The 17,621-nt window shown below is 53.2% G+C and overlaps 1 protein-coding gene across 1 annotated transcript in view; it reads left to right on the top strand.

The window, feature by feature from the left end:
- The window catches only part of CRYBG2 (crystallin beta-gamma domain containing 2), a 33,671-nt gene extending 18,320 nt beyond the window's left edge, over positions 1-15,351 (top strand). The window contains exons 5-22 of the mRNA XM_038377997.2: positions 1,413-1,460; positions 1,556-1,674; positions 2,974-3,130; positions 3,733-3,872; positions 4,097-4,223; positions 4,738-4,773; positions 5,186-5,322; positions 5,581-5,707; positions 6,203-6,345; positions 6,667-6,793; positions 7,310-7,342; positions 7,695-7,807; positions 8,408-8,537; positions 8,690-8,829; positions 10,475-10,598; positions 11,417-11,575; positions 12,178-12,337; positions 13,007-15,351. Coding sequence (XP_038233925.1) covers positions 1,413-1,460; positions 1,556-1,674; positions 2,974-3,130; positions 3,733-3,872; positions 4,097-4,223; positions 4,738-4,773; positions 5,186-5,322; positions 5,581-5,707; positions 6,203-6,345; positions 6,667-6,793; positions 7,310-7,342; positions 7,695-7,807; positions 8,408-8,537; positions 8,690-8,829; positions 10,475-10,598; positions 11,417-11,575; positions 12,178-12,337; positions 13,007-13,095 — 2,109 coding nt within the window. The 3' untranslated portion in view covers positions 13,096-15,351. The remainder of the gene's footprint in view (positions 1-1,412; positions 1,461-1,555; positions 1,675-2,973; positions 3,131-3,732; positions 3,873-4,096; positions 4,224-4,737; positions 4,774-5,185; positions 5,323-5,580; positions 5,708-6,202; positions 6,346-6,666; positions 6,794-7,309; positions 7,343-7,694; positions 7,808-8,407; positions 8,538-8,689; positions 8,830-10,474; positions 10,599-11,416; positions 11,576-12,177; positions 12,338-13,006) is intronic.
- The last annotated feature ends 2,270 nt before the right edge of the window (positions 15,352-17,621 follow it).

Below are 17,621 nucleotides of genomic sequence, written 5' to 3'. Positions count from 1 at the left end.
ATTTGTGATTTGGTGTGAAGTCGGCCTTTGGAGGGAGGGGGGAAGCTTTGTGGTGTTGGTGGGGGTGGGGTTAGCTGACGTGAGCTGGGTGAGGGAGGGGGGAGGTTCCACCCTGGCAGAGCCCAAGACCTGCACCCCTCTGGAGCCCTGGGGAGAACGCAGAGCAACGGGGAGAATGGGAGGCAGGGGTGCAGAGGCCCATCAGGACGAGGCTCTGAGGCATAGGCAGGTCTGATGCTGGCATCATGCCCCACACAGGATCACCCAGTTGGGAATGAGCCGCTCTGGGACGGACAGAAGGGCCGATTCTGATACCCCTTCCTCAAACTGTGCAGCACCTTACTCCATGAGTAGCTCCTTTGCCTTCTGCTCGTGGAGTAAGGTAAGTAACAGAATCTGGAGTGTCCCAGAGAGAGACTGGTACAACAGCTGGTACAGGAGTGAATGAGAGATGATCTGATATGATTGGATGATAGATCTGGAGAGCTGGATGAGAGATCGATGGGTGTGTTTAGGATTAGGTAGATAGATTAGATAGATGGCTATGCACAGGGAATGCATATGTAGGAACTAGATAGATGAGAATGGGGATGTTTAAATAGAGGGCTGTGTATAAGGGATAGACAGACAGAGGTGTATGGGGTTGGATAGACAGAGGGTTGTGTATAAGGGGTAGACAGGCAGAGGTGTGTTGGGTTGGATAGATAGAGGGCTATGTATAAGGGATAGACAGACAGAGGTGTATGGGTTTGGATAGACAGAGGGTTGTGTATAAGGGATAGACAGACAGAGGTGTATGGGGTTGGATAAACAGAGGGTTGTGTATAAGGGATAGACAGACAGAGGTGTATTGGGTTGGATAGATAGAGGGCTATGTATAAGGGATAGACAGACAGAGGTCTATGGGGTTGGATAGACCGAGGGCTATGTATAAGGGATAGACAGACAGAGGTCTATGGGGTTGGATAGACAGAGGGCTGTGTATAAGGGATAGACAGACAGAGGTCTATGGGGTTGGATAGACAGAGGGCTGTGTATAAGGGATAGACAGACAGAGGTCTATGGGGTTGGATAGACAGAGGGCTGTGTATAAGGGATAGACAGACAGAGATCTATGGGGTTGGATAGATGGAAAGCTCTGTATGAGAGAGAGAGCTAGCTAGCTGGATGTGTCTGAGGATAGCTAGAGAGACCGCCATGTAGGACAGGGGCTGGATAGCTGGAGAGAAGTGGGTGAGGTAATTGATGAACAGAGATGATGGGATGCCAGGTGTGTGGAAGGAAGGAATCTTGGGGCAGATGAGAGAAGACGAGATGGGACCGAGGGAGCCTTCTCGAAGTGCATGGCTCTTTCCAGAGGACGTGCCATTTGCTTCTGCTTCTTATCCAGTTTTCCTTTTCTTTTTTTCCAGCAAGAGGCAAAGAACCCCCCCACAAATCTCAACAGGAGACCTGGGAAGGTACGGATGCTGTAGGCAGGCTGGGGTGGGGGCGTCGGCCATGCGCAGGGGCAGGGCAGGCAGTTGAGGCTAGCAGTGGTGTCATTTCTCTCCAGATCATTCTGTTCTCAGAGTCGGGCTTTGCGGGCCAGAAGAGGGAGATCTGGGGCGATGTCGCTGACGCTACGTCCTGGGAGCTCTCCCACACTGTCTCCATCCGAGTGGTCCGAGGGGGGTAAGCACGCCGCCGGCTGTTCTGCTACAGTAAGGTTGCCTACAATGGCACGTGGCCCATCTGCAACTGCTAGTAGCAAACATCTCGAATGGCCAGAGATGGGAAGCTAGATGGGGAGGGCTCTGAGTTACCACACAGAATTCTTTCCCAGGTGTCTGGCTGGTGGGGGGGTCAGGATCTAACTGGTTGCCGTCTTTGGGATCAAGAAGGAATTTTCTCCCAGATCAGATTGGCTGAGACCCCTGGGTGTTTTCACCTTCCTCTGCAGCATGGGCCATGGGTCGCTTGCTGGTTTGAACTCAAGTAACTGGTGGATTCTCAGTAACTTGAATCAAGCTCTGAGGACTTCAGGAACTCGACCAGCGGCTAGGGACCTACTATAGGAATGGGTGGGGGAGGTTCTGTTGCCTGCCATGAGCAGGTCAGACTAGATGATCCCGATGGTGTCCCCGGCCTTAGAGTCTATGTGTCTGTGACCTGCAGGAAGCCACCCAGCTCAGCTTTCACGAGAACCCCAATCCCCACATTCGGGCGACTCTCCAGCACTGGAGAGGGAGGTTAAGGCACTGAGCTGGGATTCAGGAGATGAGGGCTCCGTTCCTGGCTCCACCACTGGTTCCCAGTGAGGTCTTGGTCAAGAAATCTCTATGTCTTGTTTCACCAGTGGGGAGAATAATCCTTCCTGTCTCCTACCTTTGTCAGCTGGGTCTATTTAGATTGTGAGCTCCTTGGGGCAGGGAGCGCACAGCACCGAACACAACTCGGCTCTAATCTTGGTGGTTAGAAACTAGTGCCCTGGTCACTGGTAAAATGCCCTCTCAGCCAAAGGCTGAATCCAGGGCTCTGGTCACTCTCTGGAAACCCCATGATGGGGGGCTTTAAACAGTGGCTCAGCTTGGGCTTGCACTCATCCCTCTGATTATTATCCAGGCTCTACCATTCTGCTGGGAATTTAACAGTCTCTTGATTATCAGCTCACTGTTCAATCGGGTCTCCCTGGTTATTCCCCTGGTTTGCTCCCCCCTGTGTGTTGACCCCGGGTTACTGTCCAAGGCCCTGATGCTGCAAAGTCATCCTCATGGGTAAGACCCTTTATCCTACACAGAGTACCACTGACACCGCTGGGACACCACATGAGCACTAGGGTTCCCTTTGCCCAGTCGGGGTCCCAGTGGGCAGGCAAACGGTGCTGGACTCCCAAGTTGGGCACAGGGTCAGAGGCTCTGCTGGCAGGCATCAGGGTTACCCTGCAGTGCTCTCGGTGCAAGACCCCCATCCCGTGCGCTTTGCTCCCTCCAGCTGGGTGATGTACGAGAAGCCGCGGTTCCATGGGCGGAAGTGTGTGCTGGCCGAGGGGGATGTGGAGATCAATAATCCATGGACCGCCTATCGGAAAGACGGGGAGGCACCTGAGAACGCACCCTTCTGCATCGGCTCCTTAAAGAGGGTGGTGAGGGTAAGTGTGGGGCCCCATTGAGGCTGGGTCTCCGGGTAGGTTTGATCCTCTTGGAAAACCCTTCTCCTCCTCCAAAGCAATGGGATATTCAGTAGAGTGTGGCCCAAGTCCTAGACCCAATGCCCGTGAAGTTTGTGGCACAGGGCCCAACAGAAGGGCATGCATGGCAGCTGGTGTGGGAGCAGAGTGCGAGGGAGGGCTATGCAATGGGGCAGTGTCAATGAAGTGGAGCGATGAGATCATTGTCCATGGAAGCGTTTGTTGTAGGAGGTCAACAGTAAGATGAGGCTAATAGTAAGAGTAACGTCAAGGATGGAGCAGTGGATTTTTTTAAAAGGCAGATTCTTGGAATCTCTAGGGCTTTGAGGTCCATTTGGAAGAGAATCTAAAATGTCATTGAACTCCTCTACAACCTGAGAAAAAGCCCTTGATGGAAGTTGATCCTAACTTGTCCTTTAGGATCTAAATTAGAGAGTGAAGCAGCTGGCATTTGATTGGATGCCGGGGTAGGTTTCCCTGGGGTGGTTCTTAGCACAAGCTTGGGGAGAGATGAAGGGTACTTTAGTCCCTACTGGCTAGCAGGCTGCTGTCTCCTGTTGCAGGATTACCGGATCCCCGAGATCAGTTTGTTTACTGGGGAGAATGGAGAAGGCACAAAAGTGAGGTTCACAGATTCCTCAGAAGACACCCGGGTCTGTGGCAAGCCCTTGAAGGCCTCTTCCATCATTGTCCACTCTGGCCTGTAAGACATGCGTACTGTGATGCTGGGATCTGGGGGTGGGGGTTCCTCTCTTCCTGCTTTGGCTTTCCAGTGCAACACAGGGAATCGCAGGGGAGACAAAAACCAGAGAAAGAGCCCGATCCAATGACCTTTGAAGTCAGTGGAAAGACTCACATTTTGTTCAGAGAGCAATGGGTCAGGCCCATGGCTTGTCTGTATCTAATTGTTTTCTCACTGTCCTCCAGGTGGCTGATTTACTCCAAACCTTTCTTCGATGACGACCCCTATGTTTTGGAACCTGGCGGGTATCCCAGTTTAAAATCCTGGGGTGCAAAGGACCCTTCCGTCTGCTCTATGCATCCTATTAAACTGGTGAGTGTTTGCCACTGGTCCCATTGGGGGGTGCTACCAGCTAATCACTCTGTCCCTTCTCATATAGAATGGTGCAAAAATAGTGACTGTTTTCTCACAAAATGATAGACAGCCTTGTATCAGGATCAAGTATATCTTATAAGGGATGGCGACCCCCTTGGAATTGGAACCTCCCCTGATGGAGATGGTTTGTCCTGAGTTGCATTTTTGGAAAGGTTTCTGGGACCTAGTGAAATGGCCAGCGCACTGTGGAGACTGGAACGAAGCAAGAACACTCTGAATCCCCAGGGCTGCACATGGCAGGTGTCTCATCAGGCCAGAAGACAAGCTGAAGCTCACACAGCCCCATCCTTCCTGACAAGACTATAAATCAGCCTGATTTGACTTCAGTAGCTTTTGAGCCCCACGCCCTTCGCCTTGTCTGGTTCGAGCCTTGCATCTGTGGCCTGCTTCACTCTCTCGCTCTCTGCCGGGCAATTCTCTGAGCTCTCATTCTGGTTTCCTCTTGTTTCAGGGCTGCCCTGCTGTAGAGAAACCTCGGGAGCCCAAGGTAAGAGAGGAAGGGACTTGCTGAGCCAGGGCCCTAAAACTGATCAGGTGAAAGGATCAGTTCCCAAAGGGAAGGGTGTCCAGAGTGCTCACAGCTGCTGCAGAATCAGCCACTCCCATCAGGAGGTGCTGTTGGGGATCACTCCAAGAGATGGGCTGAGGGACTGCTCACAACCCACTCCCAGCTGTTGCTAGGAGGAGTGACTATAGAGAATGGTGTCAGAAGATTGGCTGTGGCAGTGCTCCTGCAAATCCAGCCTCTTCCAGTAGGGGGTGCTGTAAGGAATGGGGCAGGAGCACTGGCTGTGGGGGAGTTCCCAGCTACTCCAGTCCCGACCTATCCCAGCAGCTAGGAGTCACTAGGTCTGGATCTGAAGTTCCTCAATCACCAGGTGTTTCCTGTGTCTCTCCAGGCAGTGATCTATGAGAAGGCATGTTTCCAGGGCCACAGCTGCGAAGTGAACCAAGACATCTATGCTCTGAAGAAGCAGGAGAACAACCAGGGCCCTGTGATGTCGATGATGGGGTCTCTGCGCATCCTGGGGGGCTGGTGAGTGTATGGAGGCACTGCAGAGACCAGAGGGTGAGACTGTCGTCATTGCAAAGTGCCCTGATGGCCAAAGTCCAAGGTGAAGAAGGAGACCGGGGTCTCCAAGCCCAGGAGCTGTTCTGGGTGAGGTGCCCCCTATACACAAAGGGGAAAAGGGTGCCCCTAGCAATAGGAAAAGCATCTCAATAGCCTGGGGGTGAGTGTGGGTCAAGAAGGTACATGACGGAACTGACTGCTTGTCTGTCTCCATTCCCTCAGCTGGGTCGGCTACGAGAAGGAGGGGTTCCGGGGCCACCAGTATCTGCTGGAGGAAGGTGAATACCATGACTGGACGCAGTGGGGTGGCTACAACAACAAGCTGGTGTCCTTACGGCTGATCCGGACGGTGAGAGGCGCTAGCTGCGGGGCCGGCAGGGTGTTTGACAGCAGACGGCTGGATTGCCACCTCCTTTACCCACGCCAGCCTGGGCAGGGCAGGCTCTCCCACACTGCCCATCCACATGCCTCATCCGAAGTCAGAGTGCTGAGGGAGTTCAGCGCCTTTATCTATCCAGCCCTTGCCCTCTCTGAAACCACTGTCCAGAAGGGTGCCAGTAGCTTTTGTGCTGTGGACCCCTGTTCCAGTGGGACTCAGAAGACCCACCAAACTCATTACACACACGGCACCAGCCGGTAACAACTGTTCAGGCTGGATTTGAACCGGTGACCTAGTGGTTATCCTATTCTCCATCACCTGCAGCATCCAGCACCACTAGGGACCCGGGTTGTGTTTGTGGAGGGAGCTGCCGTGCCCCAGTCGCACCCTCCACCAAGCAGTGACACACCGGGGAGGGAGTCAGGCAGACAGACAGACTGAGAGAGGGTTCCCCTCTTCACACAGGACTTCTCGGACCCGGCGCTGGTGCTGTTCGAGGCCAAGGACTTCCAGGATGGGCCCAGTGTGGAACTAAACGAAGCGCTGCCCGACGTGGAGCTGGCCAGCTATGGAATCACAACCCAGTCCATCCATGTGCTGAGTGGAGTGTGAGAGCCCTGGGGAAGGGTGGGGTGAGGCTGCAGTGTGGGCTGGGGGCGGGGACAGTGTTGTAACAGGGAACGAGGGAGATAGCTTCAGTATAGAAGAGGTGAAAGGAGTTTAGGGTCTTGGCAAATCCAGTGCTGGGTAACTTAGTGACCAGCAGGAACATTTGTCCTAAGGACTGGGGTCGGAATCCACATGCTTCAGGGCTGATCACCACTGGGGTCAGGAAGTAATACTCCCCCACGTGCAACACTGCACGGTTGGCAGGGTACATTGAGAGCCAGATGGGTGTCTAAGTCACCCTGTTCCATTTCTCTGGCCAGGTGGGTGGCCTATGAGAACACGAACTTCTCAGGCGAGCAGTACATCCTAGAGAAAGGAGTGTATCGGAACTGCGAAGACTGGGGAGCCAGTGACGGCCGGATCTCCTCAGTGCAACCTGTCCTCCAGGTGAAGGAGCCCTTTGTCTTCCCATACACCTGCCCCCTGTAAGGGAGCCCACATCACCCCAATTGCCTGCCCCACTGGGCAAAAAAGTCCCACCCTGCCTTGCCCTTGCCCTTGCCCTTGCCCTGTGGCCAAGGGGTGTTAAAAAAAGAAGTCCTTCAATATATGTTCTTTGGGCTTGATTCTCTGTTGCCATCCACCTTCCTGCTGTACAGAGAGCGGCAGCCAGGGGAGATGGCCCCGGGGCAATACACCCAGCGCAGGGAGTATTGATCTTCCTGTGCTTGGTGTGGGGACAAAATTGCTCCAAATCGGGGCCCTTTGCTCTGCAGCATATCATGGGAAGCCCCCCGGGGTGTGAAGGGAACTGGTGTGCGGAGTGTGCTCCTGATGCAGGTGGCGGGAGATGTTAATGGGCGTTGCTGAGGCCCCATCTGAGTGCAGTGCTCACGGCTGTGGGGTATTTGCCCCAGCGCAGGTGGGGTGAGACAGTAACAGGTGTGGCTTGTTTTCTTCCAGGTCGCGGAGCACAGTCTGCATATTGTCTCCAGGGTAAGAGGTAGAATCCTGTGGGGTGGGGTTGTAACTTGTCTCTCTCCTTTCTGCCGGGCCCATCCCCAGGGGTCTGGGTGCCTCTGGTAATGGGATGTCAGTGGGAGCGGGCGCTGGTTTGCTGGGGGTGTTAAGATCACAGTGGCCTCTGCCAGCTCGGTGCTGGGTTGGACGCACGTGCTTGAGCTGCTGGGGGATGCTGCCTCGCGAGGTGCCATGAGCTGCCTGCTGGAGGAGTCACATGTATCCCTCCCTAGGTCCCATCTCCATTAACAACCCAACCCCCCCCCCCGACCCCATGCCCTGCTGGCCCAGTTCATTCAGTTTCAGTTTCACTCCGGGGGTTCTCCAGATCCAGCTGTTCTCAGATCCCAATTACCTCGGTGATCACATCTCCTTTGAGGATGATCAGGTGTCCCTGCCGGAGGCCTTCGCTCCCCAGTCCTGCAGGGTCCACGGAGGCAGGTAATGCTTCTGCCAGGCCAGCCAGAGCTGCTGCACATGCTCTGAGCCACACGCCATATTTACGAGGCAGGGGCCGCCGAGCTGGCGTTGAAATCTCCCAGAGCTCTGATGGGGTGATTGGGAACGTGGGAGATCATGCTAGGAACCCCTAGGGGCTCTGCCCCAGCAGGCCCTTTGGGGAGTTGAAGAGCAGGGTCTTCAGTTCTGGATTTGTGGGGCTGGGCCCTCTGTGTTTGGCAAGTGGGCTGGGAAGCACATGGGCTCTTGAGGGTTGAGGTGGGGAGGATCTGGATGGGAGTTGCAGGGGACTGCCAGCTCCAAGGAAGGAAGGACCTGGGGACTGGTAGATTCAGGAGGAAGGCAGGTGTCTTGCAAGTCTGATAGAGGCATGGAAAGGCTATGTGCTGGGGAAGAGGTGGGGAGGAGGGGGTGAGGTTCCCTGTGTTTGGAGGGGGCTGCTGGGAGTTCCTCTCACTGGTACATAAGTGTGGCACTGGAGGAGGGTTTGGGAATAGCCCAGGGAGCCTGCACCCCAGCCCCCTGCCCGCACTGAAGGCCCCTGGGGACAGAATCATCCCTGTGAGTGCATCTCACTTCCAGCTGGATTCTCTATGACGGCTGGGAGTTTGAGGGGGAACAGCATGTTCTATCGGACGGCGAGTATCCGACGCTCACCGCCATGGGCTGCGTCTCGTCCACGGTCACCCGGTCGCTGAAGAAGGTCCCAATTGTAAGTATTTCAAATCCCAATGCTGCCTCCTCATCCCCCTTAGCAGTTTCTTGGCTTTGCCCCCAGCGCGTCTGCGTATCGTCATGTGTATCCTCCCTGCCTGTCCCATCCTGCCCCTTCGTTGCCTCCATCCCTTTCCCTTTTCCCTGCAGTTTTTCTCGGAGCCCTCGATCTTCCTGCATGGGCTGGAGTGTTTCGAAGGGAAGGAGATAGAGCTGACCAGCGAAGTGTGGAGCTTGCAGGCCGAGGGCTTCAATAACCATGTGCTGTCTGTGCGCGTGAAAGGCGGGATGTAAGTGAACGAACTTCCCCCGGCATACACCAAGAATAGGGGCCAGCGACCTCCCAGAGGCCCCCTCTGACATCCAGAAATAATGATCCGTCTGGATAAACCAGGAAGAGTGCCCAGCAGTGACCTTCTGCCCATTGGGTGCGCATCCATCACAACCAGCAGTACCGTACCCCACAACACGTCCTGAGTACTGCTCAGTCATGACCCACCTCGGATTTCCGTCACCCCGCAGCTATAGGGAACGGTAGCCTCCTTTCTGACACGTATCCAGGAAAGTGACCGATAGTGATTCTCTTTGGACCCGTGTCACATAGAGGGAAGTATCCAGACGCTGAGGGAACCACTGCACACCACGCTCAGAGCTGCGGGGAAAGCCCTGCCTCCCTCCTGACGGCTGTGAGCAGCTCCTGAGCCCTGGACAGTCAGACCCAACCTGTGCCAGCACCCAGAGCCCAGCCCACAGCTGACACTATGAGCCTGGTCACCGCTGCCCCAGGCCAGCCAGGCTGGGGAAGCCTCTCCCAGGTTTCCCCTTCACAATGTGCTGTGGGAAAGGACTCAGCACCCCCTCTGTGGCTCCTCCGCAGAGCCAGAACCCGGACAGACCCGTTCTGTTTGCTTCTCCCCATCTGACCCCACTGGGATGCCAGCCAATCAGACTGTCAGCTACGCAGGTGTGTTTTGGCTCTGCCCCTGTGCTGGCAGGAAGCCAGGCTGTGCAGCTTCCAGGCCCAAACAATAGGTTGACAAACACTCCCAGGTGGCTCAGCCCTGCCCCAGCTGTGGAAGAACATGAAGGTTAAAGAATAACTTGACACACACAGGCCTGGACATTTCCCCAGGTAACACCCTCTGGGTGTTAACTCAGAGCAGGCTGGCCTTGAATTAAAGGTGGGATGAAATATTCCTGGAGACCCCTTTTCAGATGAGCTTAGTTCCCAGAGGCCGGGTGCTGAGTGCAAATTTCACTGCTGTCAATCCGTGCATTTAGTTATAAAAAAATAGCTCATAATAAGGAAGTTGAGCTTCTTGCCCCAGGTCACACACCGATCTCGTAATTGGACCCAGGAGCCCTGATTTCTAATCCCCTCCTGTAACCGTTAGACCGTGCTCCCTCTAAGAGCTGGGGAGAAAAACCAGGAGTCCTGACTCCGAGTCCTTTGCTATCCACACTGCTACCCAATCGAGCATAGAGTTTGGTGGGGTCTCTAGGGCAATGGTTCTCAAACTGTGGGTCGGGACCCCAAAGTGAGTCGCAACTCTGTTTTAATGGGGTCACCAGGGCTGGCTTAGACTTGTTGGAGCCTGGGGCCGAAGCTGAAGCCTGAGCCCCACTACCCAGGGCTGAAACCTGAGCCCGAGGGCACCCTTGGTGGCAGGGCTCAGGATACAGGCCCCTTGCCCAGAGCTGAAGCCCTTGGGCTTCGGCTTTGGCACCCCTGCTCGGGGTAGCAGGGCTGAGGTTTCGGCCCCCACTCCTGGGGTGGTGCAGTCATTTCTGTTGTCAGAAGGGGATCGTGGTTCAATGAAGTTTGAGAACCCCTGCACTAGGGTGACACCCCTCCTGGCCTGGTGCACTCTTTGGAGTATTCTTCTGCCCGGGGAAGGTAACAGAATATCTTTGCTCCCTCTTCCCTCCCCCAAGATGGGTGCTGTGTGAACACAGCAACTTCCGAGGTCGCCAGTGGCTGCTGGACTCTACAGAGATCACCAACTGGCTAACCTACAGTGGGCTTCAGCACATAGGCTCCCTCTACCCCATCAGGCAGGTGAGTGCTGGGACCAAACTTCCCTCACTGCTATATGTGCTGGAGGCAGGGAAGAGCTGACAGGGAGTCCCCTGCTCTTTCCTAGCTCACCTTGTCAACGGGGGAGTAACAGAAGTGATGCTAACAGCCATGTGTCACCATCACAACCCACCCTGTTCCTACTGAGCTGACACTTTGCCAGAGGGCTGTTCCCTCTCTGTCTGGGCCAGGAGCCTAGGGGACTGAGAACATATGCTTAGATTACTGGGAGTGCATGAAGATGTCCTGGGATTTACTGGGACATACTGGGAATTCAGTGGGGTTTGCTGGAGATTCCTAGTTACACTCTGTGGATAGAGCTGGTATAGGAAGGCTTGGCCCAGGGTACATCTACACTCGAGCTGGATGTGCACTAGTCTGGGGATTTGATCAGCTGGTGCTGAGGACATCTGGAGCTGCAAGAGGAAGGCACGGGGAAATACACTTATTCTACATGGTGTATGCCATGGTCAGAACTTTGTAGCAACTGCAGGAATAAAACTCAGTTCTTCCTGCTCCTAAAGCCCAGCACTTTCCCCCTTGAGCTAAAGGAGGATCTCCATTAGCTGTTAGTAGTATAGAGCTTATGACACATTTTGGAGCAGTTCTGATTCAATCCAGTAGAGGGAAGTAGTGCATAGGGACACTAGCCAGCTTCTCCTTACGCTAGCCAGCTCTTTATACTCACTTATGAACAGACCCAAGCCATGTAATTGCTGCTCTGTACCAGAAGGAGGGTGGCCATGGTGAGTGATGCTGTGAAATGGGGCAGCAGAAGCTCATGGTCTGTCTCCTTCCAGAGACGGATCTACTTCCGGATAAAAAACGCGGAGCTGCAGTTCTTCCTCTCTGTCCCAGATGACGTTGAGGACATGAAAGCAGGACGCGTGGTGGTCTCGGATCTGAGTGACCAGAGCAGCTCCATCTGGTACTACGAGGAGGGACTCATCAAAAACCAGGTTAGGACTGGCCCCTGCGTGTGGGTGACTGGAGACTAAGGGGGGGGGACTCGTGGGGATGTCGCCAGCCCTGGATTGCATGGGTCATAGGCTGCTTGAGATGGGCCCAAAGCAGAACCCCAGATCCACACCCCACGTCCCAGGTTCAGTCCCCGCTGCATGTGCATACAGCTGTGAGTGGTTACCGTGGCAACCTTGTTAATCTCTCAACTATTCCCACACCCCAACCCCCAGAGCTGGAGGGATTGTTTGGGGCTGGTGAGGTCCCCCTGGATCATGGCTCCCCAGGGAGGTGCGTTTCAATGGATCCATGCCAGGCAGGACTCACACCTGTGGACTCCGTTTCTGGGGTTACTCCCCAGCCCATTGGGGTGTGGGGCAGCCAGCAGAGAGAAGTGTATGCCACTGGAAAAAGGCTCCCCCAGCACTGATGTCCCCCCTTCATCGGTTCCGCACTTGACATCGCAGGGAGGAATGTCCCTGGCACTTTGCACTGGACTTTGCCTGTCCCTTATGGCGATGGCAAGTCTGAGCTTGGAAGGCCTGAGCCGGGCGTGGGAGGTAGCAGAGGGGCTGACTGGTTTGGCCATTGCTGGTTTCAGGTTGCCCCCACCATGAGCCTGCAGGTGATTGGTCTGGCCGGGAAAGGCGCCAAGGTGGTGCTGTGGGCTGAGAGCCGAGTTCCCCGCCAGACCTGGAGAATCGATTCTTTTGGGCGGATCTGTAGCCAGATGTTTGAGGACATGATCCTGGATGTGAAAGGTAAGGCTTGATCCTGCCCACCTTCTGAATTCGGGGGGGGGGGGGGAGGGAGGGCAGTTTCTCAGCTCCTCAGTTCCACTCCCAAAATCTCTGGGTTTTGGCTGTGGCAGAGACAGCCCTGCCCACTAGTGATGGATCACTTCACTGCTATGAAGGTTTTTGGGTGGAAAATTGCTCTCTGACTGGATGCTCAGTTTGTATCACCAGTCGCGTGCTAACACACTCATTGAACTGGTCTCTGAGATGCTGCTCAATGGATGGACATAAGACACTAGGGCAGGGGTTCTCAAACTGGGAGGGTTGAGAGCTGTCAGCCTCCACCCCAAACCGCGCTTCGCCTCCAGCATTTATAATAGTGTTATAAGGTGGGGCAGAGGGGGAAAGGTGGGGCAGAGGGGGAAAACCTGAGGCTTTTTACTTCCCCATTGGATACTGGTCAGAGGAGAGGCTACTTGGCCGAGTGGCAGAGCCCAAGGGGCAAAATAAGGGCACTAAGCTAACAAAGAGGCGATTACTCAGCTCCTGTAAATAATGACTAAAAGCACTGGGTCCTAGCTGGGAGATTGGCAGGACTTTGGGGAGAAGGGGGTGGAGGAGAGGGCAGGGAAGAGGGAGAGAGAAAATACCTCCTATCTTTTCCCCATCAGACTCTCCCCTCTCTCCGTGCAGGGGGCAGATTGTATGACCGAGATCATGCCATCCTCTGGGACGTGGCTGAGGAAAGATCCACGCAAATCTGGGACATACAAGTGCTCTAAGAGCTTACATTCAGGCCTGGATCCTGTTGGAGGTGCCACCAAGTGCCCCCAGCTCTTCCCACGGGTCTTTCTGGGTTATCACGGTTCCTTGCAAACTGGTTCAGGGATGCTGCTACCAGAAAGTATCCCCTACTCTGGAATGGAGCCTGGATGGGCACATGTCTCTGCAGCCTCTCCTCTGCCCGCTGGCCATTCTAGGGTTGTGACTACTCCAGTTCAACCCTTTGTCAATTCCAGGGATTGCCTGGGAGTGGAGGTGGCACTGACTGTCCTGTTTCAGCATTCAGGAGCTCATCAGGACCCACCTAAACTATAGTGAATCACCTGTGAAGTGCCATGTGGTACCCGTGTGCACACGTGAGTGCCGTGCAATGGGCCATCTGGAGTCCTCAGGTGCCGAGCCGGTTCTGGTGTGGCTGATTTGGGCTGTACACCAAAGACTGAAACACAGACTCCTGCCCTGTCATGGCTTCCTAAGCCCCTGTATTTATGTGTGTGTCCGATATGATCCCTTTTCTAACACCAGGTCTCCAACTGGATGCTCGGTTTGTATCACTAGTCGTGCGCTAACACACTCGTTGAACTGGTCTCTGAGATGCCGCTCAATGGATGGCCGTGAGACACTAGGGCAGGGTTCTCAAACTGGGGGTTATTACTTGGGGGGTCGTGAGCTGTCAGCCTCCACCCCAAACCCCGCTTCGCTTCCAGCATTTATAATAGTGTTAAATATTTAAAAAAGTGTTTTTTAATTTATAAGGGGGGTTGCACTCATATGCTAGCGGTGTGAAAGGGGTCACCAATACAAAAGTTTGAGAACCACTGCACTAGGGCCTTTCACACAAGGGAGGGATCATTGCACACACAACCAGCCGCACACTTTAACAACATGGGAGCAGCCGCCGCACATGACCTCTTGTGTCCAGAGTGGCAATTGCAGGGTACATCATTTGTTGCATTTCCAGCTAGCATCCATCGCTGGGGAGTATTTCCTAGCTGAGCATCTTAATGCACTTTATAAACATTAATGAACTAAGCCTCACCATCCCCTATGGAGTTAGTAGCTCCCAGTTTACATTTGGGGCAACTGAGCTGTACAGAGGTGAAATGTCTTCCCCAAGATCCCACAACAGACAGAGCTAGGAATAAAAATCTGCTCTCCTACTCCTATGCTGAGCACTAACTAGTGCTTCCAGGGTGCTGTTTATTAGCCTGCATGTGCTCTCCTCCGAACACTGTTTATTAAGTGTAGAGAATGAGCTCACCTGTCAATAAGGCGTCTGTGTGTCATATGAAGCTCTGAGGAAGTCTCAGATTTTGCCCAGGGTGACGCCTCTCTGTCCCATTCAGTAGTTCTGGCCGAGCCCCTTGAATGACCCTGGTCTATTCAGTGACTTGACTGTTGCCCGGCACTTGTTTAGTTGCCGTCCCCACATCAGGTGATATTGACTCGTCCTCTAGCATGTCACGTAGTAGAACCTCACAGCAGATCTCTGATGAAGCTTCGACCTCCAACCCACAACAGGCTGCAGTGCAGTCTCCTTCACCGTCATTGGAGTAGCATCTTCATTCAGCTGGTCTGCACCGAAACCTCCATCACCAGCCTTAGACATTGAGCCTGACTGCTACAACCTTCACTGACTCCAACTTCAGTCTCCCTGGACCTGTGCAATTCCTGAATGTACTGTCCCAACTTCAGGTGCGGATCTGTGGCTTTCGCTGTTCAAGACTCCACTTGTATTATACTAACACACACTCTCTCTTTCATATACATTCATGCTCTGGGCCACACAAAGCACTAGAAAAGGCCTGCAGGGCACAATCCTGCAGTAACCAGGAGAGAGATGGGCTGCATGGGGCAGGGGAGGGTCTTTTCCATCTTTAATTTCTATGCTTGTATAAAATTTCACTTTATCTATAAAAATAATACTGATACTTAGCTCTTCTATAGTGCTTTTCATCAGTAGATCTCAAAGCACTTTATAAAGGAGGTCAGTAGCAGTATCCCCATTTTACTTTACAATCAGAAACAGAGCAGACAAACACGGTGGAAGGGAAAGTATTACACGCAGTCACATGAGTACATTTTCCCCCTGCCCCCAGAAATGGGTAGAGTTTATTCTTAGGGCAATGGATGCTTGCTGAGTTAATAAATAAACGCTCGTTCTTGGGTCAGAAGAACACCGAAAAGAAAGCGGCAGCTTTTAAGACAAAGTGTAGGGCTACAATCCTAGATGGGCTGGGTTGTAGAATAATCCTCTCCTGCCCTGTTTTATTGTATTAATGCAGAATTCTCACCTCCATCATCAGCATTATTACCACTAGAGGTGAGCCAAATCCACCCTTCCTGACTCCTATTGGAGCTGGAGCTCTAGGCTGTTCCACATCTGGACCCAGATCAGAATTTTGGGGCTGAATTCTGCTCTAGCTACACCTGTACATTTCCTGATCACTCTCTAAGCTAACCCATTTTAGGACTGGTCTATTTGCAGAGTTGCACCAGTCTAACTAAAGATGTGATTTTTAAATTGACTTCGTTCAAAGGCTGTGTGGACAATCATTTCGTTTTAACCAGGCTTCCTTTGGTTTAGTTTAAATCGATCAGGGGGAGATCAAAATAAGCCACTTGGCAACTCAAATAAGAGTGTCTACACAGCCTTTTGAACCAGCTTCACAGTATCGGGGTAAAATCACATCTGAAGTTAAGGCACCTTTCTCATGGAGACAAGCCCTTGAGGTGTAGTTTCTTTATGGCTGCTGTACTCCCCCGTGACCTCTAGAGGCCACTCTTTGTTCACTAAGCATGTTGTGCAATAGTGCTGTGGATCTGGCGGGCGAAAGGGAAGAGGTGTGCGCCGCACAGTGTGGGTGCTATGGGGCTGGGAAGGGAGTTTCATTTGTTAGCTGCAATATTGCCCCTGTGCAGTCCTTACGAGCCAGACACTCAGCTGCTGGAAATCAGCGTAGGTCTGGCCCTAAACTCTGAGGCTTGGGAATGGACTTGAGTGCACAGCCCCGCACCAAGCTGAACAGCAGAAGCCATTTAAATCAGGTTCTTAAATGCCGGCTTCCCTGTTTCGCTGTAGATGGGTGGCCCCATCTTGCGAGGAGCTTGGACTCTCAACCATCAGTGAGGTGATTCTGGGTCACTGTTCAGTCCCTAGCTTATGCTAGATTTCGAGTGAGCTGTGAATTGATTTTAATAGTTTGGAGACTCAATGGGTCATCAAGCTTCTGTCTGGTGTGCGGGCCTCAGCCCATCCTCTGCAAGTGCAAACATGGCACCCCAGACACCAGCCGTATGGTGGGGGGCCTCTCCTAACCACATGCCATATGCAAATACCAAAGGGATCCACATGATAGGAGGACCTAGGCAGATACAGCATCAGCCCAAACGCAGCGCTCCGGGCTCCTAGGGGCAGGGATCTTGGCCTCCTTGTGCACCCAAACCCTCAGCAACAAAACCAGGGGGAGAGGAGGGAAATACTTTTAAAACGTCCATGGTTGGTGTGGGGTAAAATTGGCCTTGATGAATGGCTTGAGAACATCACACATTACCCTCCCCCCACATACACACCCCCTCCGCCCCCCAATGTGCTGAGCCCTGGGATGAGAGAGCCATTGTTACACTTTGCAGCCAGGAAACCCCAGTCTATTTTAGTGGCCTGAGGCCACTCAACCACTCAAGTGTTGCAGCTTTTCACACGCTGCCTGTATGCAGTCATTACACAGGAAACCTTAGGAGGCAGTGGGTGTCAGCACCATCCTCTTGCAAACTAAAGATGAGCCCACTGCTGCAGACGGCTCATGGAAAGTCAGGGCTGAACTGTTCTCACAGTCAGGGGTGTTTGGAGCTGGGTTTGTTTCGGGCCCGCCTGTAAGGCAGGCAGCGTCCCATTCCATGTTTCTGCAGTCCAGGCTGGGATTTAGAGATGTTTTACATACAAAACTTATACTGCTTTAACTAAACTACTGTACCTTGAAAGGCTCTCTTTCGGCCACATCTAGGTGAGAAAGTTGTGCTGGTTTCCCTAAAGGTACGGGTTGAAACCAATTTGCTGAACTGGGACAGCCCCTGGGCGGACACGCTTCTTTCACTGAAAAGTGTGGCTTGTTTTGGCTTAGCGTATATTGATTAGGAATCAAATTTAAGCTAAACCACAATAAGTCATTCTTGAACCAGTTTAGTGAGGTACACACAGGGATGGATGGAAGCAGCTGAAGTAAACATTTGGCAGAGTTGCCTAACAGATGAAAGCACGGGCCTTGGACATAGGAGCTAGGGAGTATTAATGTGGTGCAGGTTATGTGTAGACAAGCTTTGAATGTTTCCTTAGCCCACCGGTCCAACATCCCTTTCCCCTCTCATGTGATCTTCAGTCTAAGTTGCTTTTTCAGTGTTCTCTATTCCAAAGGGGCGGGAGAGGAGCAACAATGTGTTCGTGCCGAGGCCTGGTCTTCACACAAAGGCACACAAGCTTAACTAAAGGTGTGATTTTAAACCAGTTTAGTTACATGAGTACAAGCTC

Source organism: Dermochelys coriacea, chromosome 19 (assembly GCF_009764565.3).
Source record: "Dermochelys coriacea isolate rDerCor1 chromosome 19, rDerCor1.pri.v4, whole genome shotgun sequence".
NCBI lineage: Eukaryota > Metazoa > Chordata > Testudines > Dermochelyidae > Dermochelys > Dermochelys coriacea.
This window is presented reverse-complemented; position numbering and strand designations above follow the sequence as displayed.